The following is a 22,728-nucleotide window of genomic DNA, read 5'->3' on the forward strand; positions in this document are numbered from 1 at the left end:
ACCAGCGGCGAAAGCTTTTCAGGACTGCGATTTTTTTTTGTTTCGCGTTCATTTTTTCCCTTCTGCCCGTTCGCGTTCGCGCTTTGCTGCTGGGGAGCTCGATGGCGCTTCAAAGCCGATGTGCAAAGGTTCTTCGTGCATTGGCGCGGCTCTGTCGCGCGGTCGCCGGAAATTTAATTAAACGCTTTATATTTCTTGCTCTTTTTCATTCATAAATATTAATAAATACAACAAAACATGATTTCGTAGTTTTTTTTTCTACCCCACCCCGCTCCGTTCAGTAGGACTGCCCTAGTACCGTCTGCTTCCTTTGTGCGTTTCCGGATTTTTGCAGCGTTTTTTTTTCGCTCGACGCTCGTTCGCGCTCGTGTTGGCAGCAGAGAGGCGGAAAAACTGGGTGCAGAGGATATTTCTTTCATGACCTTTGCGGTTTGGCGCCTCGGTCGGACACTGAAGGACTTGATGTGCATTTTGCCCGAAGAACTAACCAACGCCATCAAGATCAGCGCATTTTCTGGTAATTGGCGATGGTGGAACATGGGTAAGGGCTAATTAGTGCTCAAATTGGCAGGGTAATTAGTTGATACCATCAACACCGCGCGCTGAACCACGGACTAGTGGTTGAAAAATTGTTGAGGATTATTTTCTATCAAGATATCACACCACTACAGCTAACGGGTGGCCACCGTGGCCATATATTTCGGCACAGATGAGTTATCCAAAAGCTTGCTGTTTCTGAATCTGGGTTTTCTAGTACAATTGTGTGATATTAGCAGAGCGTTAATGAATAAAGCTTCCAATGAATGATTAAATTTGTTATGATTAAATCATTCAGCTCTATGATTAAAGATTATGATTAATGATTTATTCATTTTTTACAGTGATTAATGATTATGATTAAGGATTAAATTAATTTTTGGCAATGATTAACGATTATGATTAATGAATAAAACGTTTGAAGTATGATTAACGATTACCGATCGTGATTGAATTTTGACACAATATGTGTATGATTAATGATTAACGATCGATATGATTAATGATTAATGATTATGAATAATCAAATTATATGATTTGCATATTGATCAATAATCAAGTAACCTTTCTATCAAATTGTGTTATTAAAAGGTATAAAAATTGTATGATTATGATTAAAGATTAATGAATAAAAGCGATGTATGCTATGATTAAAAGTTGATGATTAATGAATAAACCAGAAAGAGTCATGAATATGATTAGTGATTAATGATTAAATGTAAAAATCTATGATTAACGATTAGTGATTAATGATTGAATAGTATTTTTTGTATGATTATGATTAATGAATAATGATTAAATTACCCATTATTCATTAATCATGATTAAATCTATGATTAATCACTAATGCTCTGAATATTAGTACATCTCACTCAAGTAGGTAATTGATTAAAAGTTTTATCAGCAATTTATGCAGCTCAGCGGAGCGTATTCACTACATGTGGGATCTCCGACTTGGTAAATTTACAAATATGAATTAATGCGTAATAGTTATATAGAAAGTACCTTAAAAAACGTACAACGTAAAGTTTGCAGTAGTTGACTTGGAATTCAGAAAAATAATCTTGTAAAACGTTTAGGAAGTTTCGGTTCAAAGTGAAGAAAATAGATGGAAAGCTTTCTTTTTTATTATCAATAGCCCTACATTCCGACTAGAACTCGGTCTGATTTTATGTACTATTCAGCATTTCCACAATTTTTACTGAGAGCTTTTTTTCCTGTCACTGCATGAATATGTAGTTTGTGTAGAAAACACATTGTATACACTATTTACATACAAATATTCCATACAAATTTTAGTTTTTCACGATTTTGTTTGAAAATATTCGATAAAATAATTTAATTATTTAAAATGTATTAATATATAGAACATTTCGAAACTTCACTTTCTAAAACAAACATCAGTAACTATAATCATAGTTTCCACAGTTCTTGACAGAATAAATGTGTAGTAGAATGTTTGTGGCTTAATTTCTTGCCAGCCTCAACATTACCGAGTCCGAACCGAGGTGAAAAAGTACAGCCTCTCAACAGTAGGAAAAGAATTATAATTATTCTATAACGAAAGCGGAAGCAGCCGCGGGGGGAAACTTTTGGAATTGGTTTTCCTCTGAACCCCCGCTGCCGCAGACCGCTGGGTTGGAACCTGAAGCGAAGGAGATCGGCCGGAGCACGCGAAACACACGACGACAACCGTGGCATGACGTGGCGGCTCCGGCTTCAGAGGTTGTGTGCGGGACCACGTTTTATCAAGATGGCTGCGCGGCAAATCGGAAAGTGGAAGTTATGAATAATCACATGGCAAACTGTAGAATGGGTTGCACTGGAAGGGAAGGAAAAAAGTTTTCGAAGGGAACCGAAGAATTAGAGGAAGGAAAAAACACCAGTGAAAGCTTAATGTATTTCTAACCCATAAAGGAAGTGGTAATTAATCAACAACAGCTTCGTGCGCGCCTGTGAGCCGACTTCTGGAGCGCCGGCCATGGTCCTCAGGGTAGTGCGGGGATGGTATTCCTTCCTGCCACTTCTGTCGGGTCAGGCAAAAACGGGAAAACGGCCGGAATTGGTTCGGAAATGTTGGAGCGCAAAGGCGTAAATAAAGGTCATGTTTCTTTATGCAAAATTATTGATTTTCCGACAGAAGAGAAGCACACTGTTGTATTCCACGCTTGGTGCTGCTACCACAACTTCTCTTGCAATTGGTTCAGGAAAGTCGTATTTGACACCTCACCCATGTCACGAAACGTCGGAAGAAGTGTACCCTCGAATTTCCTTGAGCTGTTTCGAGCCGCGATGGATTGGATTCTCGTTATGGAACCAATGGAATGTGTATAGTTTATTCGCCGTTTTGTTTGCTCGCGCGGAGCGACATTTTTTGAGGAAGAGAAATATATTTATCGTTGCTTACCTGAGCTAGCTAGTCGACTGCTGGTGGGACCGAACATCTGATATGGATCTGGAAATGCAAGAAAATAGATAAAAGTTAGATCAATAACATAGCTCACATTTTTTTCTTGTGACAAAACATCAGAACAAAAATATTTGTTGAAATCAATTCAGTGATCAAAATGATAAAGAAACCCGACAGCTTAAAACTTAGAGAAAGCTAACTCGATTATATGCTCCTTTATAAGATATTATTATATGATTTCCAAGATCTGTTGTATGAGATTAACATCATTTCCGTGCGTCATTATTAGACCTCTTCATGTTTTCAAAAAGTATTTAAAATTCAACCTGTCAGTCCAGAATCACAATTCTTATCCTAAAATAAGCCTCCTGTCAAATTTTCAGCTAATTCTGATAAAATTTCGAGGTGGCTCAAATCGATTTAATGTTTTTGGGCTATTTTCAATTTTGAAAAAACATTTGAGTAATATAACTTCTAAAGTCCGATTTACCGTTGAATTCTTAAAAATCAGAAGCTGAACATTTGTCATAAATTTGCACGCTAGGATTTCCTTAAACAAATTATTCGAACAAAACATAAATCAAATCGTATGATATTTGATGCTTACAACAAACGACTTCCAAATTTGGTTAATTTCACCATATGTCTGTTAAGGGTATGCGATAACACACTTTTTCCTAACGAAACGAAACGAAACGAAATTTAAAATATCTATGTTTATTCGATACGAATCGAAACGAAATATAGATTTACTTCCGAGATTTCGAAACGATACGAAATCAAGGTCCATTGAATTCGAAATTTTACGAAACGAAACGAAATTTTAATTTTTTTCCGCGGATTTTTTTTAATTGGTTTTACATTATATATACGCAATTCTAATTTTACTTTTTCGAAACTAATTATCTGTTTTACAACCAATAGAGCTATAATTACAGAAGAAGCAGTATGTGATAAATTGCCACGTTCCCGTTTATATACTATTGGCGATACCCCAGCATTTTTGTTGCATTCAAATTAATTCATCGTGGAGCGAGTGGTCCTTTAAATTGATCATTTTTTTATCAGTTCAGTTTTATATCAGTAAGTATGTAAAAATATAGAAATTGTTGTGTGGTTGTCTTTGTATATGTGTGTGCATATGAGGCATGCAAAAAGCCCACGACTCCTCAATGTTCCTTACATATTGTGCTAATAGTAAAAAATTATTAATTGTACACATCGTAGTTGCTAATCATGATTGGCCGAGAAACAGCGAATATGCAGAGCTTACCAATTGAATAATCTTCTTGGGATAAAAAAAATCTCATTGTTCTTGCTTTGCTTTCCCTACTAAGCTACGAAGGACCTCCGTCGTCCACCACAGCTTAGCGGGTACTGATGAAACCAAATTCCCAGCACCAGGTACCAGCCGATCTCTCGCAATACATTTTCAGAACTAACTCTCTCATATGAAATCTTGTTTAAACTGAGGATTAGATCCTAACCCGCAAGTGATTGATTTTTTATGTCTGTGCTAGTGATGCATGTACGTGATTGGTTGGTTTACCTATTTCTGAACTTTTTATCAATTTTTGATAAAAAATAGATAAAAAAATTCGATAAAAAATCAGTATTTTTATATAAATACAAAGAAGCGAATGATCCAAAAAAATTGAAATCCATCGAGAAACGGCTGATATATTGAAGTTTAAAGTCTATCATATTTTCGTGACGGTCCCTGATATTCGCAATCGTAAAGTGTACCCCAATATAGAAAAGACAGACGTAGTCCTACGTCAAAAAATATGCTCGCGTGGCAGATTTTTTTCAGTTTGCGTTTTCTAGACTAGCTGCCGTCCTGTGCCGTCCCAGCAACACGATCGATTCTGCACTCATATTGTGCAAAAAGTCAAATAATATCTCAGAGTTTAAATCTTGGGGGCTGAATGTACATTTCGATGATTCGCCTAATATTGACTGTTGTGTGGAGTACCTTCAATCCTCTGAACTTTTTATTCTTACTTTTAGGTAAGATTCTAATTGTTGCTTAAACGTAAAACGTTGCATTATGTTTTCCTTAGGGCCTTCCTAACTCTTAAACGGTGCTTACTCATGCGCTTGCACCTGGTTTGAGGCCTGAGGTGAACAAATTGGCCTTTAATAAGAAAGAGGCTCTAAAAGCTTAAAAGGGCCCTAGGAATCCACGCCACGACTTTGCCGCTTTAACAAAGTTATACTTATCTGATTTATTATATCCAATCAAATTTACACTCTAAGCCTGACGTCTTAAATATTGAGTCGGATCACTTTTGTAAAACATAAGATAGAATAGTTAAAGATACTTTTCATTTTCTTTTAGATATTTCTAACAAACACCGAAGACGTTGCATAGAAGAAAACATAACACGTATGTGTCGACTCATAATGGGATTATGTAGTAAGCTAGTAAGTTAGTAGAAAAAGCTGTATAACATAAAAATGTAATTTTTTTATGATTTTGTTCAGCGGCGCAGCCAAATTTTTTTGATAATATAAAGTATGGTTCAAGTTTAATTTGTTTCGAAATTCCGCGAAATTCCGTTAAATTTCGTTAGAAGCTAGTTTTTTCTAGCGAAATTTTTCTAATTATACGAAACGAAACGAAATCAAAAAGTCAGATTTTGCCATGCTCAAATTCCGCGAAATTCCGCGGAATTTCGTTTCGAACCACCTGAAACGAAAGTTTTCGAAATACCGCATATGCTTAATGTCTGTATGCTTTTACCATTTAGTGCGACGTAGTAACAAGTGAAATTAAAGCTTCTTTGTTCGAACAACTTGTTTGACGAAATCCCAACGTGCAAATTTATGACAAATGTTCAGCTTCTGATTCTTAAGAATTTAACGGTAAATCGGACTTTAGAAGTTATATTACTCAAATGTCCAGAGGAAAAAGGGGAAAATAAATATTTTAAATTAGAAATGGTTTGTCATAAATTCAAGAATTTTGTAGAACAACTACTTTTAGTGTAAACAGTGTTTTTATGCACTTACAAGTTCGAAAATCATTTTAACTTGTTCAAAACGTGATCAGAACGAATCGCAATGTTCACAAGACTTGTAGAGCACACCAAAATCTTCCATATAGAGGTTGTTGCGATGGTTTTCGGCGTTTATATCTCTTGTTAGATTTTTTTCAAAATTGAAAATAGCCCAAAAACACTAAATCGACTTGAGCCACCTCGAAATTTTATCCGAATTAGCTGAAAATTTGACAGGAGGCTTATTTTAGCATAAGGATTATGATTCTGGACTGACAGGCTTAATTTTTGATACTTTTTGAAAACATGAAGAGGTCTACTCATTATAGATAATTACATATTTGAGACTAATCGCTGCCGATTAGCAAAGCATTCTTCAGAGGGATCTAGTGGGAAAATACACATTCTAAGCCGATTGCCAAATTGAAAGACCAACATAATGAATATTTGCTCCAAACCACGGATGAAGCTCAAAGGGTATACGTGTCCTGCATAAAAAGTGCCTGCGTGCCGTTTATCATACAAAATTGTTAACCTTGAAGCCTACCGTTTGACTCAAATCCTGGTCAGACTCATATTCCTAACACTCGTCACATGGAGATTTATCTGGAATATTTCGTTATTATTGCATATATAATCGAATTTCTAGGAGGTCTCGTAACGTTTTCGGTCACACGTTCGCCTTGTAAGCGGATGGTCGTGGATTCGATTCCCAGCCCCATCCTCAACTTTTCGTCATGACTCCGGAAGATTGATACGGTGAACATCGCTTCGGGGAACGCTTGTTCATTGTTGTGATCATCTGACAGCGACACTGGCATTGTACTTCTTCGAGGAATACCTCTAACCTAGCGGTTCTCAACCTGGGGTACATATACCCCTGAGGGTACCTCCGCTGGCCTCGCACCTCGCACAAAAAAGCGTAATGGCGGATGTAGAACTAATTCAATCAAATCTAAGTTTTGGTAGAGTTTTGATAATTTCTATTTCCAAAACTTTTTATTATACATAATATGTGTGGGGATCAGTAAATCAAATACATTTGAATCCTGTCAGAACGGTGTATGAATTGGGGGCAGCAGGGACTTTGTCCAAGGGCTTGACGACCCCTCCCCATGGCCACTGCGAGTTAGACCGGGACCATCGTCCCTAACCCCTAATCCCAAGGCGTCAAGCGACCCGTGCCGAGGGGATGCATGGCCAGGACGGTGAAATAATAAGCTAGGCCTTTAACGGTCCCTGTGGGGTACCTGGGCACCCTCCACAGTAATTGTCCCTTACCGCGTCATGCTGGGCTCAGGCGTGGTGGACCTCTTTTCCCGAGCAACTCGTGGGACCAAAATGGAAAACCAAGTCAATTTTTCAACTAGTGGTAGTAGTGCAGGCGACAACCACTTCGCAAGAGGTAGGTTGTTCAGGTCTCCGCCTAGGAGGCCAGAGGCAATAGTCGGCAGCTCAGTGCGCAGCGCCAGCGTGGGTCATTTAACCATATCCCAGGCTCCGCCGGTAGAGGTTATAGACGGCCCATGGCTTGTGAAGGCGATGAACCGCAAACGCGATGGGCTTTCGGCCTTCGAGGTGGCGACGGAACAGCTGTCGCCATCATCGACTTCGCGTCATCGAAGCATAATATCAGTAAGGATCTCAAGGGGAGCTTGCTGAAACTTCGAAAGTCGATGTTGGACGCCAAGTTGGATAGGGCGGTCAGAACGGCCATGTGCAAACCCGTGAAATCCGTGTAGTCGAGGTCTACCTAGACTGAGGCCCAAGGATTCGCGGACTCGGGCAAGGTCGAATCAACCGAAGGCGTGCCAGCGAAGACGGTGGTGCCAAAGTCTACCCAGACTGAGGCTCAAGTATTCGCGGGCACGTCGGGGGTGACTGCTTCAACGGAGCAGACACAAATACGGGGAGACAGTCTCCAGGGATGAGCTCCCTGGGGGCCGCTCCAAAACGCGAAGGGTTACTACCCCGAACAAGGGTAGTGGGGCTGGGAAGCTGAACCCCGACCAGGTACCTCCAAAACCGGGGGAGGAAGAGCCTAGAAAGGTCCGTCCACCCAGGAAAGACGGTGGTAAGGGGTTACGGCAGGCTGAGAGCTCTCAGTCGCACCAGACCAGGGAAATAGAGGGGGATGACGCCTCCTGGACCTTGGTCAAGAACAAGAGGAATCCGTAGACGTCAAGGGCCGAAAAGAAGGCCCAGGCGAACGAGGATAGCAAGAAGTCTATGGTAGGCGCCAATCGCTCCAGGGGCGATGCCCTAGTCATCAACACGGACGAGGCTAAGGGACTGCAAAGGCCCTGACAGAAGCAAGCTCTGCCGACGCTGCGGATTGGAGGGACATAAGACACAATCTTGCACGAACCCTCCCAATTGTTTGATTTGTTTCAGCAAAGCTCCGAACAGCAAGCAAGCACAAGTTCGAAGTGCCCGGCGTTCAAGCTGAAAAATCACAGTGCAGGTAATATGGACACATAGGTCGATACCGGAAATAGGTACGTGGGTCGAGAGGCGCCATGGGGAAATCGTGTGCCCACGTTTTGGCATAATGCGTGACCACATGCTTGCCACATGTAGTCTGGACACTACCACGGACAACCTAGTCCGGAGGATATGTAAAGATAAAGTTGGCTGGAACGCCGTTTTATCGGCTATCGCCCAAATCGTCTCGGAGTTACACAGAAGGTGGTGCGTCGTCTCGAGGTTCGTCGGGTTTGGAGTCGGCTTCATGGGTCATATCGGTGCCCTGTGGTCGAACTCAATACTTTTATCGAACAAGTGGCCGCGCGAAGAACAACATAGTATCGTCGCTTTCGCGGCATCGATCAACCGGGCGGGTTCCGAGCCCGAGGACGGAAAGGGGTCCTCGTCAAGGCTGGGGCAGGCGTAGGCACCGCGTCGGCAAGTCCCTCTGTGTGTTGGCGAATAGACCCTATCGCAGAGAGGTCAATTTGGGGTGCACGCGGCATCATCATTCTTGATACCAGTCGTGCTGAGGGAAGCAGGCGTGAAGTCGACCCTTCCCACCTTCCGAGGACATAGAGCGTGGTAAGGCCACCTGGAAAGCAGGCAATGCGCTGGCACGATACCATGGTGCCCCCATTTGAAGCATCACTTTCTGGTTGTACCGAAGGGACGATGGGCTTGGCGGCAATGGAAACGGTTTAGCGGGTCGAGGATGTAGTCCTGCTTCCCTCGATCTACTATCCGGCCCTTTGAGTAAACGATAAATCCATAATGTCAACCTGAGTTTTTTTTTCATAGGTTAGCATGACAAGCAGCATTTCATAAAATCAAGCATGAATAAAATTTATTGGTACAATCTATTTTCTCAGGTTAACATTTATGTCATCTACGAAGGAATACCGAACACTCTATTCACCGTTAGACCTAATTACGCTACCATTTTCACTAATTGCGGTGCACGGTGAGTTATATCTAATTTAACGAAAGCAATATATGTTGTAACAAGTACGTTTTCTTATTTAATTTAATCCCATGGAAAATCGATAATAGAATTTCATAAGTTAGAAACTATTGCATGAATGTTCGTTTTGCTTAATAAGATCCCTAAAGTTAGTCTCCACACAATCGCACACCTCACGCCTTCGAAATGGTTGCATCTGGCATACAAGCTAATCAAGTGAGTTCCCATTACCAGTTACACACGCTAAACATGAGACCCAAGCCAACCGCGCGTCATTTCGCTATGCAAATTAGCTTGAATAGAGGGACAACGACCCGCAAATGCGCCATTCAAAATACATTGACCTTCCTTATTCGACTTTGGACTCTACTTCCAAGATCGGAGAGAATTTGACTGGATGTTTGAAAGCCGTCAGAAAGAGATGTCGCGATGCCCGCTAAATCTTTTATGTCCAATTGCGAGAATTAGCGTTCGTGATATTATCTTCGGGTAATATCACGGCAACCGGGGATTATTTTACAGATTCGCAGTTAATCTGAGGCAATTTCCAACTCTAATCGATCACTTCGATTCGATCAGTGGAAGAGGCAAAAGTGGTCCGTATTTGTTTCGCGTCGTGGTGTAATTTAAAATGTTAGTTTGTGACATGGTAGCTTTTGTATGATGTGTTAACTTTTCCCCCTTTGTTCCCCTAGTTGATCGTCAATCAGTAATTTGTTCGATCTAAGTTGCGGCAGTGCGTGTTACTAGTTTAGAAAAGGTAAAAGTGCGATATAATTGCAACCTAGTTAGGTCCCCAACCAAAAGTGCGTGTGCGTTTCTTTAAATTAGGTGCGAGGCAGCGAAGCCATTTGCCGTTACACCACCATCCCATTAGAGACCGCTTTTGACCCCACTCGTCGGCGTCGAGGTAATCCCGGGGCACACGTGGCCGGAAGAGGGCCGCGTCACGTTCCTTTTACGCGCCCTAGACAGGCAGGCTCATCCAACCCATCAGCGTCCAACCGACAGCAGCGAGAACTATTGTTCGACGAACGGACGCATGTGCCGCGTTCAAGCGTAAGACCACGCGCCAGGTGAGAGAGTCATCAACGATCGACACGTAAAGCCGTCGACATCGGGCCGGAGTAGTGCGTAAGCAGCTCTGTGTGCTCAGCCGCCGACTCATCACCATCCAACCATCCACGTAAAACCTAGGTAGTGAGTATTTGCATGCATTTTGTACTGTGAACGTCCATGCGCATGAGGCAATAAATTTCAAGTACTTAATTGCCTCCGTTAAATGATTGGTACATGATCAGCGAGTGAATGAACGGGTAACGCACAAACAACACGCACGATACACTGTAGGTTGATGGGGATTAGATAGTATGCGATAGTGTAGCAATATGTTAAAAGGGGAAGAAGAAAGGCCTAGGCAAAGGAATAAACGAGATGTAATAAAGCTCTTTGTTTGACTGTATTAAAGCTTCGTGTTATACTTGATGTGTGTGAATGTAGAAATTATAGCGTACAGCATACTGCTATTCGTCTCGAACTTGATGAAGTAGATTCCCGTAAATGTAGACAAACAGTTAGTCATCTGAGAGGGGTTCCCATGTCTTTTCGCGGACGAATCATCAATTTCAATTTGTAGTCGTGATAACTTTTCATTCTAAAGCGTGATTTATTCGTTTGATTGTGGAGAGCTGGGCCAGTGATGAAAACTTATTGTGAACGGTTAATTGTCTTTGGAGCGGTTCTGGTAGTTGCACGTACGTGATTTAGAGTCTTGCGGCGTCGATACGCTCACGCTAAGTACGACGGTTTTGACACGACCAGTCACTTCGTTCCCCGATTTCGGGAAACATTGACCCTATCCTCTGGATAGTCTCAGGCCGGGCAAACCTTAAACTGGTGGGTGGTCTCCTTCACGGAGTGGCGCTTAAGCCATCCATTTAACAGGGGAACGTGACGGGTTGGCGGGTTATAACTGGCGCCCAACGTGGGGCTTTTTTCTCTTTTGGTGTAACTGTGTATTGTATCATAAACTTTTTGAATTTTCTCTACTTTTCTTTGGTTGAAACATTGGTCTAAGGGAACAAGACAAGTTTAATTTTCATTACTTCTTGGAATTTTCTCAGTCATTGTATATATTATTACGTTGTACTATTTGTTATGTTTTTTTTGTCTGTTTCAACAGACATATTTATTGATAATTACATTATACATAGTTAAATCCTAAATACAATTGTTTGTATATGTATATATGTACTTAATTTATTCTACACTATAATTAAATTGATTCATTATATTATTTATTGCTAAGTTTTATTTATTATTTGTTGAGCTTAAAAAAAAAGTAAGCTTTCCTGGAAAATTTATTTAATCGCAACTTTAATTCAAATTCTAAGTGCTGTGTGGAGAAGTTTGTTGATTTGTCCTCTGTGGTTGGAAATAGATTACAATTTTCACCAATATGAATCGATCTTTGCCAAGGGCAGAAGATTTGAACCAGGAAGAGATTGACTACGAGTTGTCGATCCGTAATCAACCAGAGGAAGTTTTTAAGCTCGATGTACAAGGGAAACAAAGACATTTGAGAACTTTGTTCAAATCTGACCAGAGAGAAGGGAAGAATTACAGATCAAATCTAAAAATAGAAGATGAAGCCGGACATATTCATGCGAGAATAGATAATTTAGAGAAAGCTTTGTCCAAAAAGGTGGAGGCAAAATATGAGTCGAGAGTAATCCATTATTATTATAGGGTAAAAAGATGTATTGCGGAGACGGAAGAGGGAAAAAAACAACGGAGGGAACTTAGCCTTAAAATTGAGAAAATAATGCAGTACTATCAGTTTGGTCCGTCATTGTCTCCTTTTAAGGATCAAATCAACAATATAATTCAGGGTGCCGAGGGAGGAACAGAGGGTCTGGTCGATCATAGTCTATCGAAGAGCAAAGCCGTGTCCGAAGGTTTCGGTAACATAGCTCGAAATATCGAGTGGGACTTTCCGATTTTACCAGATGCTTCTAATGTAAATCCTAAAGCAAACCTGGAAGGGGGCAACCCTAAAGCTGTCGAGGAGGGGCCGAAGGTAGAGGAAACCGTGATGATACCACGCTCGGAATGGGAAGACATGAAGCGAATGCTGGCAGAATTAACGAGAAATAGAAACGATGGTACAGACGTAGGAGGTAAAGGTCATACAAGTCATTCTTGGCAGGCCAGGCATCCAAACAATGGAAGCTTTCGACCAAGTTGGGTAGAACATCGGCCAACGCATTATGCGGATGAATTAACGAACTCTGATTCAGAAGAAGAGTATTCGCGACGCGGTAGAATTCAGATGGAGCCTCCAACAACCGGAGCGAACGCGACAGTCATGAGGAATCCGTGTACAGTTACAACAGTAGGAGTAATCGACCGACGGAGTACCGGCGAGGACCGAGAGAACAACGTCGTGAACGAGAAAGAGGCAGAGATAGAGGACACGGTCGAGTGGAGAAATGGAAGCTCCGGTTCTCGGGAGAGTCGCGAGGGACGTCAGTGGAAGACTTTATTTATAAGGCCACCAAACTTGCGGAACGTGAAGGGGTAGTGGAAGATGTACTACTTCGGGACATCCACATGTTACTGGAAGGGTCTGCCTCTGACTGGTTCTTCACTTACGTTGATGAACTAAATACATGGGAGGACTTCAGGAACGGCATTACCTATCGGTTTGGAAACCCCAACAAGGACCAAGGCATACGATCAAAGATTCAGGAGCGGAAGCAGCAACGAGGGGAGTCGTTTATAGCCTTTGTTTCCGAGATTGAGAAGCTCGACCGTATGTTGTCCAAACCATTGTCTCGAAGACGGAAGTTCGAGGTCATATGGGACAACATGAGGCAGCACTATCGATCAAAAATATCAATCGTACGCGTAAACGATCTACAACACCTCATAGATTTGAACTACCGCATCGACGCTGCCGATCACCAGATACATCAGTCGACAACAGAACCTTACGTTCGGCGACCGATTAACCAAGTGGAAGTAGCACGAGAAGACAGCGAGGATGAAGAACTCCAAGAAACAATGGTGAACCACATCAGAGGGCGGCAACAGAACATCGTACGATCGGGTCATTCAAACAACGGGATTATACCACATGACCAAAGAAACGTCGAAACAGGTTCAGCAAGAATAAGTTGCTGGAACTGTCAGGAAGTAGGACACGGCTGGAGGCAATGTCCAAGACCACGAAACATCTTCTGCTATGGATGTGGAAATATGGGAGAACGATTAGATGCTGTGAGCGGTGCGCGAGACCGATAGTGCCACAAGAGAGTGGGGCTCAGGAAACTTGGGAAGGGTGCAAGTCAGAATTAAGCATCCCTAAATCGACAACCATTCCCCAACAAACGTTTGATCCTCTTCGTCAAGTCTACCATATAAAAATTAAGATCGGAAGATGTCCACACATTAAAGTTAATATTTTCGACCATGAAGCAGAGGGATTGCTAGACTCAGGGGCCGGCATAAGTATATTAAATTCAATGGAGTTGATCGAGAAATTCGGGTTGAAGTTGCAACCTGCGGCCATACGGGTGGCCACGGCTGACGGCTCAAACTATGCTTGTCGTGGATTGGTGAACATGCCGTTCACGTACAAGGGGGTAACGAAGGTAATACCTACAATTGTAGTACCGGAAATCTCACGGGACATTATTTTAGGAGCAGATTTCTGGGACGCATTTGGGATCAAGCCAATGATCGATATGGGGAAAGGACCAGAATATCTGGAAACCGTACCGAACCGGAAAAACGAAAGTATGTGCTTTACGATCGAGCCGACCGACCAGGCACCGGAAACGAAGGAAGAAGAAGAAGACGATACTCTAGATATTCCGGTTTTCGAGGGACCAACTGAGGCGGCTCCAGATCCAGAATCGGTTGAAACGGAACACGAATTGAGTGCAGACGAAAGGGAGCAGTTGCTGAGGGTGATCAAAGGATTCGAATTGACATCCACCGGAAAATTAGGTAGAACACATTTGATTGAGCATGAAATTGTGTTGAAAGAAGGAGCAACACCGCGTAATCCGGCTATGTACAAATGCTCACCGTACATGCAGGAAGCGATAAGAAAGGAAGTGGAGAGATTTAAGTCGCTAGACGCTATCGAGGAATGCTATAGCGAATGGACCAATCCACTAGTACCTGTTCCAAAGAAAAATGGGAAGGTCCGAGTATGCCTAGATTCCAGGAAGATAAACAAATTGACGGTCAAAGATTCTTACCCTATGAGAAACATACAGGACATTTTCGTCGCCTCGGTAAGGCCAAGTACTTCTCCGTCATAGACTTGAAAGATGCGTACTTTCAAATTCCGTTAAACGAAAAAAGTCGCAACTTCACAGCTTTTAGAACATCGGAGGGAGTATATCGCTTTAAGGTTCTACCATTTGGAGTGATCAATGCGCCATTTACGATGTCGCGATTGATGAACAAGGCTCTCGGCTTTGACTTAGAACCGAGAGTGTTCGTATATCTCGACGACATAGTCATAGCCACTGAAACGCTGGAAGAGCACTTGCGTCTTTTGAGAATTGTAGGGGAGAGACTTCGACAAGCTGGTTTGACGATTTCCTTGGAAAAGTCCCGGTTTTGCCGGAAACAGGTAATGTACCTAGGCTATTTGCTAAATGAGCACGGAGTAGCAATAGACAGTAGCAGGATCCAACCGGTGTTGGATTACGCAAGACCTAAGACTCAGGAGGACATCCGTAGACTTATGGGCCTCGCTGGGTTCTACCAGCGCTTCGTCAAGGATTATAGTAGGGTAACAGCCCCAATAACAGATCTCCTCACGAAAGAAAACAAAAAGTTTATTTGGAACAATGAAGCTGAGAGCGCATTTCGTGAACTAAAATCGATTTTGACATCGGCACCAATATTGGGCAACCCGGACTTCAGCAAAATATTCACGATAGAATCGGATGCGTCTGATAGGGCGATAGGTGCCGCGCTGGTACAAGAGCAAGATGGAGCTACGAGGGTGATTAGTTACTATAGTAAAAAACTCAACCGTACTCAGAGACGTTACTCAGCAGTCGAGAAGGAGTGTCTCGGCATCCTGTCAGCGATTCAACATTTCAGACACTATATTGAAGGTACCAAGTTCCGTGTTGTCACCGACGCAAGAAGCTTGTTGTGGCTGTTCAACATCGGGACAGAATCAGGCAACGCAAAACTTATGCGGTGGGCATTAAGGATTCAGGCCTATGACTTCAACCTTGAGTATCGGAAAGGTAAAAGTAACATTACAGCAGATTGCCTGTCTAGGTCGATCGAGATAGATGTTCTGCAAGTTACGCAAACCGATCCGGATTATGACGATATGCTAGATGACATAAGACTGAACCCAGCGAAATACCAGGACTACCGAGTGATTGACGGAATAATCTTTCGGTATGTTAAAACACCGAACCGAATGAGCGATCCTCGATTTGCGTGGAAACAGCTTCCACCTGCCTCGGACAGAGAGCTCATCGTTAAGCAAATTCACGATAAAGCACATTTTGGGTATGATAAAACACTGGGGCCATTAAACAACGTTATTATTGGCCAAAATGAACACTGAAATCAGGCGGATCTGTAGAGAATGTCTAATTTGTCAGACCAGTAAAGCGAGCAACACGAATGCCACACCGCCGATGGGAGCGCAAAAACCGGTGGAGTACCCGTGGCAGTTCGTGACATTAGATTATGTGGGTCCTTTACCGCCATCGGGGAAGAACAGGCACACGTGCCTACTCGTAGCCACGGATGTATTCAGCAAATTTGTACTGGTACAGACATTTCGCGAGGCTAAGGCTAGTTCTTTAGCAGATTTTGTCGAAAATGTAATCTTCCGGCTTTTTGGGGTCCCCGAGGTAGTGCTAACGGATAACGGATCTCAATTCGTATCAAAGCAATTTAAAAAGCTTTTGGAATCGTACCATGTTTCGCATTGGCTCACACCCGCGTACCACCCCCAGGTGAACAACACCGAGCGGGTGAACCGCGTCATTACTACGGCCATCAGAGCAACGCTCAAAAAAGAGCATAAACACTGGGCGGATAATATACAAGAAATAGCAAACGCCATTCGCAACGCGGTTCACGAATCCACAAAGTATAGTCCATACTTCATTGTGTTCGGCAGAAACATGGTGTCGGACGGCCGGGAATACGGCCGGATACGAGATAGCTACGATTCGACAGACGATAACGATGTTACGAAATCCGATCGACGCGAAAAACTGTTCCGAGACATTAAAGCAAATCTTGCATCAGCATACCAACGCCATGCAAAAACGTATAATCTACGATCTAATTCAAATTGTGCAACATATGTGGAAGGTGAGAAGGTACTGAAAAGGACCTTTGATTTGTCTGACAAAGGGAAAGGATTCTGCAAGAAACTTGCACCTAAATACGAGCAGGCTGTAGTACGGAAAAAGCTGGGGACTAGCACTTATGAATTGGAAGACCTACAGGGGAAGCGACTTGGGGTTTACTTTGCTTCGAGTTTGAAGAAGATGCTTCCTCGTCTGATACAATCTTAAGATTACACGGTTTATTAAGCTATGTAGCTCCTAGTGAGTAACCATGAACCTAAAGACGAGTAAACACCTTCGGGGTCAAACATTCTACGGGCAATACTCGACGGACTCGCTCTTGGAATGTGCCAAACGGACCAGAGCTGAGGGAACCGAGATTGTACCTAAAAACATTACCATAAGTCAGCAAGCTATGTATCGAAAGTGACCACAATGAACAAAACTGAAAACACCATGAAGGGCAAAACTATCACATCACTCCATAAACCCTACCGCGAGAATCAAGTCAAAATCCTATTGGAGTCTAAACGCGTCCAGCGAATTGTAAATATAAATGTAAATAGTAGTATCATAGCCAATCGCATTACCCTAGCTCTTAAATTATCCCTAAGCATTAAGCACTATCTCAAAACTCACGTTTCAATAGCAGTAGTCATGTTTGTCCTTTCGTCAGTCAATGAAATTTTGCGTCGTCGATAGTCAGTCTCACGGCATTGGCCGTGGATGTAGATTTGTAAATAGTTTTGTAAATATCCTAAAATATTAATTATTTATTAGTAAAGGTCGTTTTTCTAGCTAAGTCTGATTGTTGCCGTGGAATGATTATTACGTTAGTTTGTTCATTGCTGTCATGTTCGTCGCATTAAAATCGTCAGTCGCTTTCTCGTTGTTTACATCATTTCCTTCACATTCAAATCCCAATAAGAATCCATCCATCTTCCAATAAGAATATCCTTCCCTCAATCGTCGTTTGTCAAAATCATCATGTCCCGTTTTCCACTTCCTTCGTAGTTGATAGGGTAGTCTGCGTTCAATAGATCATAATTCGTAAGTCCATTCATCAAACTCCTGTTCGTGGTAGTCCCCAGCTTGTTCAAGGTCAAATAACCCTTCTTGCAGTTGTTGGACCCTTCCGATACTCATCGCATACACACCTGCAAAGAAATCAAAACAAAAATACCAACTTACATCCAATGGATTGGAACAACTTTGTGTTTACTCTCCTCATAGATTTCCAAGTAATAACGGCGAGCTTCTCTACATTTCGCACGACATTTGCCATTTTCTTCACGTTTTTGCACCGTATCGCGTAACTCGTGTGCGCGATCCACAGTTCGGTTTTGTTGTTGAAGATTTTGACAGTCCCGTTGATGACATAGAGTGTTTGGTAGACAGGTAAAGATGCGAATGTCAGATTCTAGCATGAGCTGGATTCTGTATTGAAAGATTGTATGCAAGGTATGAATGATTGGATGGTATTTGTGTGATTATGTATTTTTCTTGGAGAGCTTTCGCAGTCAGATTGACCTGGCGTTAGAAAGTTCTTTTAAGAAGCCTTTGCGTGTCACGTTTTCAGTCAGCGAATATCGCGGATATACTTCCGTGGCAGCGAACTGAAACGTGATACAGTTGTTTGTGACAAGGGAGTCAGTTGCTCGCGTTGTTCGCTACGCGCTGGGCTTGAGTAAACCAACGAACTTGTCGGTATTGTCCATGTAGATGGAAACTTTTGTAGATAGCGTCTTCGATAATCGGCTTAGTCCTGGTGTATGAAGATGATTTTCTGTTATTAGTGTGGCTTGCTCAGAGTACTGTCGACTACTCTGGAGTTTAAGCTGAGTATGTGTTGTGATTTTGTTAATTAAATGTGTATGAATGAGGTTATCAACAAGTGTCTGGTCGTTTGAATAATAGTTGTCAGTATAATGTCTGTTTCCCAAATATCGAGCAACTTTTGGCCACCCCTTTCCAAAAAAAATTTTCATTCATTAGCAATCGTCAAAGTAGAAGAGTGTGTAGATTTTCGCTGGAGACCGGAGACAAGTGTCGCTGATGGTCAGTAGCAGACAGGTTCTGTGATGGATCCTGTACTGTAAATAGAGATGGAGCTAGCTTCAGTTAGCAATGAACATATATGACCCCGAAAATCGAAAACTTTTGTTCTAAGATGGTTTGTTTGGCCTACGAAAATTTGATTGGTCATTGTCATCTCCATTTCAATGCCAATCAAATTTTCGTAATTTTAGTGGGGAATGATGTAACAAGTACGTTTTCTTATTTAATTTAATCCCATGGAAAATCGATAATAGAATTTCATAAGTTAGAAACTATTGCATGAATGTTCGTTTTGCTTAATAAGATCCCTAAAGTTAGTCTCCACACAATCGCACACCTCACGCCTTCGAAATGGTTGCATCTGGCATACAAGCTAATCAAGTGAGTTCCCATTACCAGTTACACACGCTAAACATGAGACCCAACCGCGCGTCATTTCGCTATGCAAATTAGCTTGAATAGAGGGACAACGACCCGCAAATGCGCCATTCAAAATACATTGACCTTCCTTATTCGACTTTGGACTCTACTTCCAAGATCGGAGAGAATTTGACTGGATGTTTGAAAGCCGTCAGAAAGAGATGTCGCGATGCCCGCTAAATCTTTTATGTCCAATTGCGAGAATTAGCGTTCGTGATATTATCTTCGGGTAATATCACGGCAACCGGGGATTATTTTACAGATTCGCAGTTAATCTGAGGCAATTTCCAACTCTAATCGATCACTTCGATTCGATCAGTGGAAGAGGCAAAAGTGGTCCGTATTTGTTTCGCGTCGTGGTGTAATTTAAAATGTTAGTTTGTGACATGGTAGCTTTTTGTATGATGTGTTAACTTTCCCCCTTTGTTCCCTTAGTTGATCGTCAATCAGTAATTTGTTGCGGCAGTGCGTGTTACTAGTATAGAAAAGGTAAAAGTGTGAAATAATTGCAACCTAGTTAGGTCTTCAACCAAAAGTGCGTATGCGTTTCTTTAAATTAGGTGCGAGGCAGCGAAGCCATTTGCCGTTACGCCACCATCCCATTAGAGACCGCTTTTGACCCCACTCGTCGGCGTCGAGGTAATCCCAGGGCACACGTGGCGGAAGAGGGCCGCGTCACGTTCCTTTACGCGCCCTAGACAGGCAGGCTCATCCAACCCATCAGCGTCCAACCGACAGCAGCGAGAACTATTGTTCGACGAACGGACGCATGTGCCGCGTTCAAGCGTAAGACCACGCGCCAGGTGAGAGAGTCATCAACGATCGACACGTAAAGCCGTCGACATCGGGCCGGAGTAGTGCGTAAGCAGCTCTGTGTGCTCAGCCGCCGACTCATCACCATCCAACCATCCACGTAAAACCTAGGTAGTGAGTATTTGCATGCATTTTGTACTGTGAACGTCCATGCGCATGAGGCAATAAATTTCAAGTACTTAATTGCCTCCGTTAAATGATTGGTACATGATCAGCGAGTGAATGAACGGGTAACGCACAAACAACACGCACGATACACTGTAGGTTGATGGGGATTAGATAGTATGCGATAGTGTAGCAATATGTTAAAAGGGAAGAAGAAAGGCCTAGGCAAAGGAATAAACGAGATGTAATAAAGCTCTTTGTTTGACTGTATTAAAGCTTCGTGTTATACTTGATGTGTGTGAATGTAGAAATTATAGCGTACAGCATACTGCTATTCGTCTCGAACTTGATGAAGTAGATTCCCGTAAATGTAGACAAACAGTTAGTCATCTGAGAGGGGTTCCCATGTCTTTTCGCGGACGAATCATCAATTTCAATTTGTAGTCGTGATAACTTTTCATTCTAAAGCGTGATTTATTCGTTTGATTGTGGAGAGCTGGGCCAGTGATGAAAACTTATTGTGAACGGTTAATTGTCTTTGGAGCGGTTCTGGTAGTTGCACGTACGTGATTTAGAGTCTTGCGGCGTCGATACGCTCACGCTAAGTACGACGGTTTTGACACAACCAGTCACTTCCCTCCCCGATTTCGGGAAACATTGACCCTATCCTCTGGATAGTCTCAGGCCGGGCAAACCTTAAACTGGTGGGTGGTCTCCTTCACGGAGTGGCGCTTAAGCCATCCATTTAACCGGGGAACGTGACGGGTTGGCGGGTTATAATGTACATTAGACCTCTTCATGTTTTCAAAAAGTATCAAAAATTCAACCGGTCAGCCCAGCATCACAATTCTTATGCTAAAATAAGCCTCCTGTCAAATTTTCAGCTAATTCGGATAAAATTTCGAGGTGGCTCAAGTCGATTTAGTGTTTTTGGGTTATTTTTAATTTTGGAAAAAATCTAACAAGGGATATAAACGTCGAAAACCATCGCAACAACCTCTATACGGAAGCTTTTGGTGTGCTCTACAAGTCTTGTGAACATTGCGATCCATTCCGTTCACTTTTTGTCCATGTTAAAGTGATTTTCAAACTTTTGAGTGCATAAAAATATTGTTTCCCCTAAAAGTCGTTGTCCTACAAAATTCTTGAGCTTATGACAAATGATTGTTAATTTATTATATTATTATTCCTCTTTTTTCCCTGGAAATTTGAGTTATATAATTGTCCATGTGCGATTTACCTTTAAATTCTTAAAAATCAGAAGCTGAACATTTGTCATAAATATGCACGCTGAGATTTCTTTAAACAAGTTGTTCAAACAAAGAAGCTTCGATTTCACTTGCTACTACGATGCACTTAATTTAAAAGCATGCAGACTTATGGTGAAATTAACAAAATTTGAAAGTCGTTTGTTGTAAGCATCAAATATCATATGATTTGATTTATGTTTTGTTCGAACAACTTGCTTGAAGAAATCCTAACGTGCAAATTTATGACAAATGTTCAGCTTCTGATTTTTAAGAATTTAACGGTAAATCGCACATGGGCAATTATATTACTCAAATTTCCAGGGAAAAAAGAGGAATAATAATATAATAAATTAACAATCATTTGTCATAAACTCAAGAATTTTTTAGAACAACGACTTTTGGGGGAAACAGTATTTTTATGCACATAAGATCTTGAAAATCACTTTAACATGGACAAAAAGTGAACGGAATGGATCGCAATGTTCACAAGACTTGTAGAGCACACCAAAAGCTTCCGTTTAGAGGTTGTTGCGATGGTTTTTGACGTTTATATCTCTTGTTAGATTTTTTCCAAAATTGAAAGTAGCCCAAAAACACTAAATCGACTTGAGCCACCTCGAAATTTTATCCGAATTAGCTGAAAATTTGACAGGAGACTTATTTTAGCATAAGAATTGTGATGCTGGGCTGACCGGTTGAAATTTTGATACTTTTTGAAAACATGAAGAGGTCTATGTACATGCAGTTGAAATGATTTGTAGGTCAGGATCAATACTTTACACTGCAGGAAGATAAATTGTTGGACTTTAGTTAAAACAGAGGTGACCAAATGTAAGTAAAAATCGAAATTACCTACTCACACCTTATTCTAATAAAATTGCTTCGAACAGCTTCGCAACACTAAAAAGGCAAAAAGGAGGTCCGAAACAACCACTTCGTCCAACAAGTTCGGAATGTGAATGATATGTTGATTAATAGAAAAATAAATCCCATTTTTGACATATTTAAAATTGCGTTCAAAGTTCATCAAAAATAAAGTGTATTTTTATTCGGCCTAATATCTAATGCCAACTACGAGATGGACCGTTAATGTGAAATATGACTAACATTTGAAATGCAAGCTGGTACCGAACGGAAATTATTGAACAGTTCATAAACGAGGTTCCAGAAGGTGCAATTTTATTTTACGATTGTGTAAATGTCTATATTACCCACCTCACGTACTTCTTCCCCAATGAAACCTCTTATACGCTTCTCGCTAATATTCGCTTTCCTCCATCTTCAACAGTTTTCTTGCCGCCCCCAAATAGGGACCAGCCGTCTTTACCCAGTCCAGTCCGGCTGTCTAGAG

The 22,728-nt window shown here is 41.8% G+C and overlaps 1 protein-coding gene and 1 long non-coding RNA gene across 4 annotated transcripts in view; one reads left to right on the forward strand and one right to left on the reverse strand.

Annotated features, from left to right (window-relative positions):
• The window catches only part of LOC134211586 (DNA-binding protein D-ETS-3), a 321,549-nt gene that overhangs the window by 96,864 nt on the left and 201,957 nt on the right, over positions 1-22,728 (reverse strand). For all 3 annotated transcript variants that reach the window (XM_062688598.1, XM_062688597.1, XM_062688599.1), the window contains one exon: positions 2,945-2,992. In XM_062688598.1, coding sequence (XP_062544582.1) covers positions 2,945-2,992 — 48 coding nt within the window. The remainder of the gene's footprint in view (positions 1-2,944; positions 2,993-22,728) is intronic.
• Positions 9,418-11,147, forward strand: LOC134211590 (uncharacterized). Its single transcript, XR_009979046.1, has 3 exons — positions 9,418-10,012; positions 10,075-10,139; positions 10,211-11,147. It is a non-coding gene; the product is annotated as an uncharacterized LOC134211590 (long non-coding RNA).

Source organism: Armigeres subalbatus, chromosome 2, assembly GCF_024139115.2.
Source record: "Armigeres subalbatus isolate Guangzhou_Male chromosome 2, GZ_Asu_2, whole genome shotgun sequence".
NCBI classification, from domain to species: Eukaryota; Metazoa; Arthropoda; class Insecta; order Diptera; family Culicidae; genus Armigeres; species Armigeres subalbatus.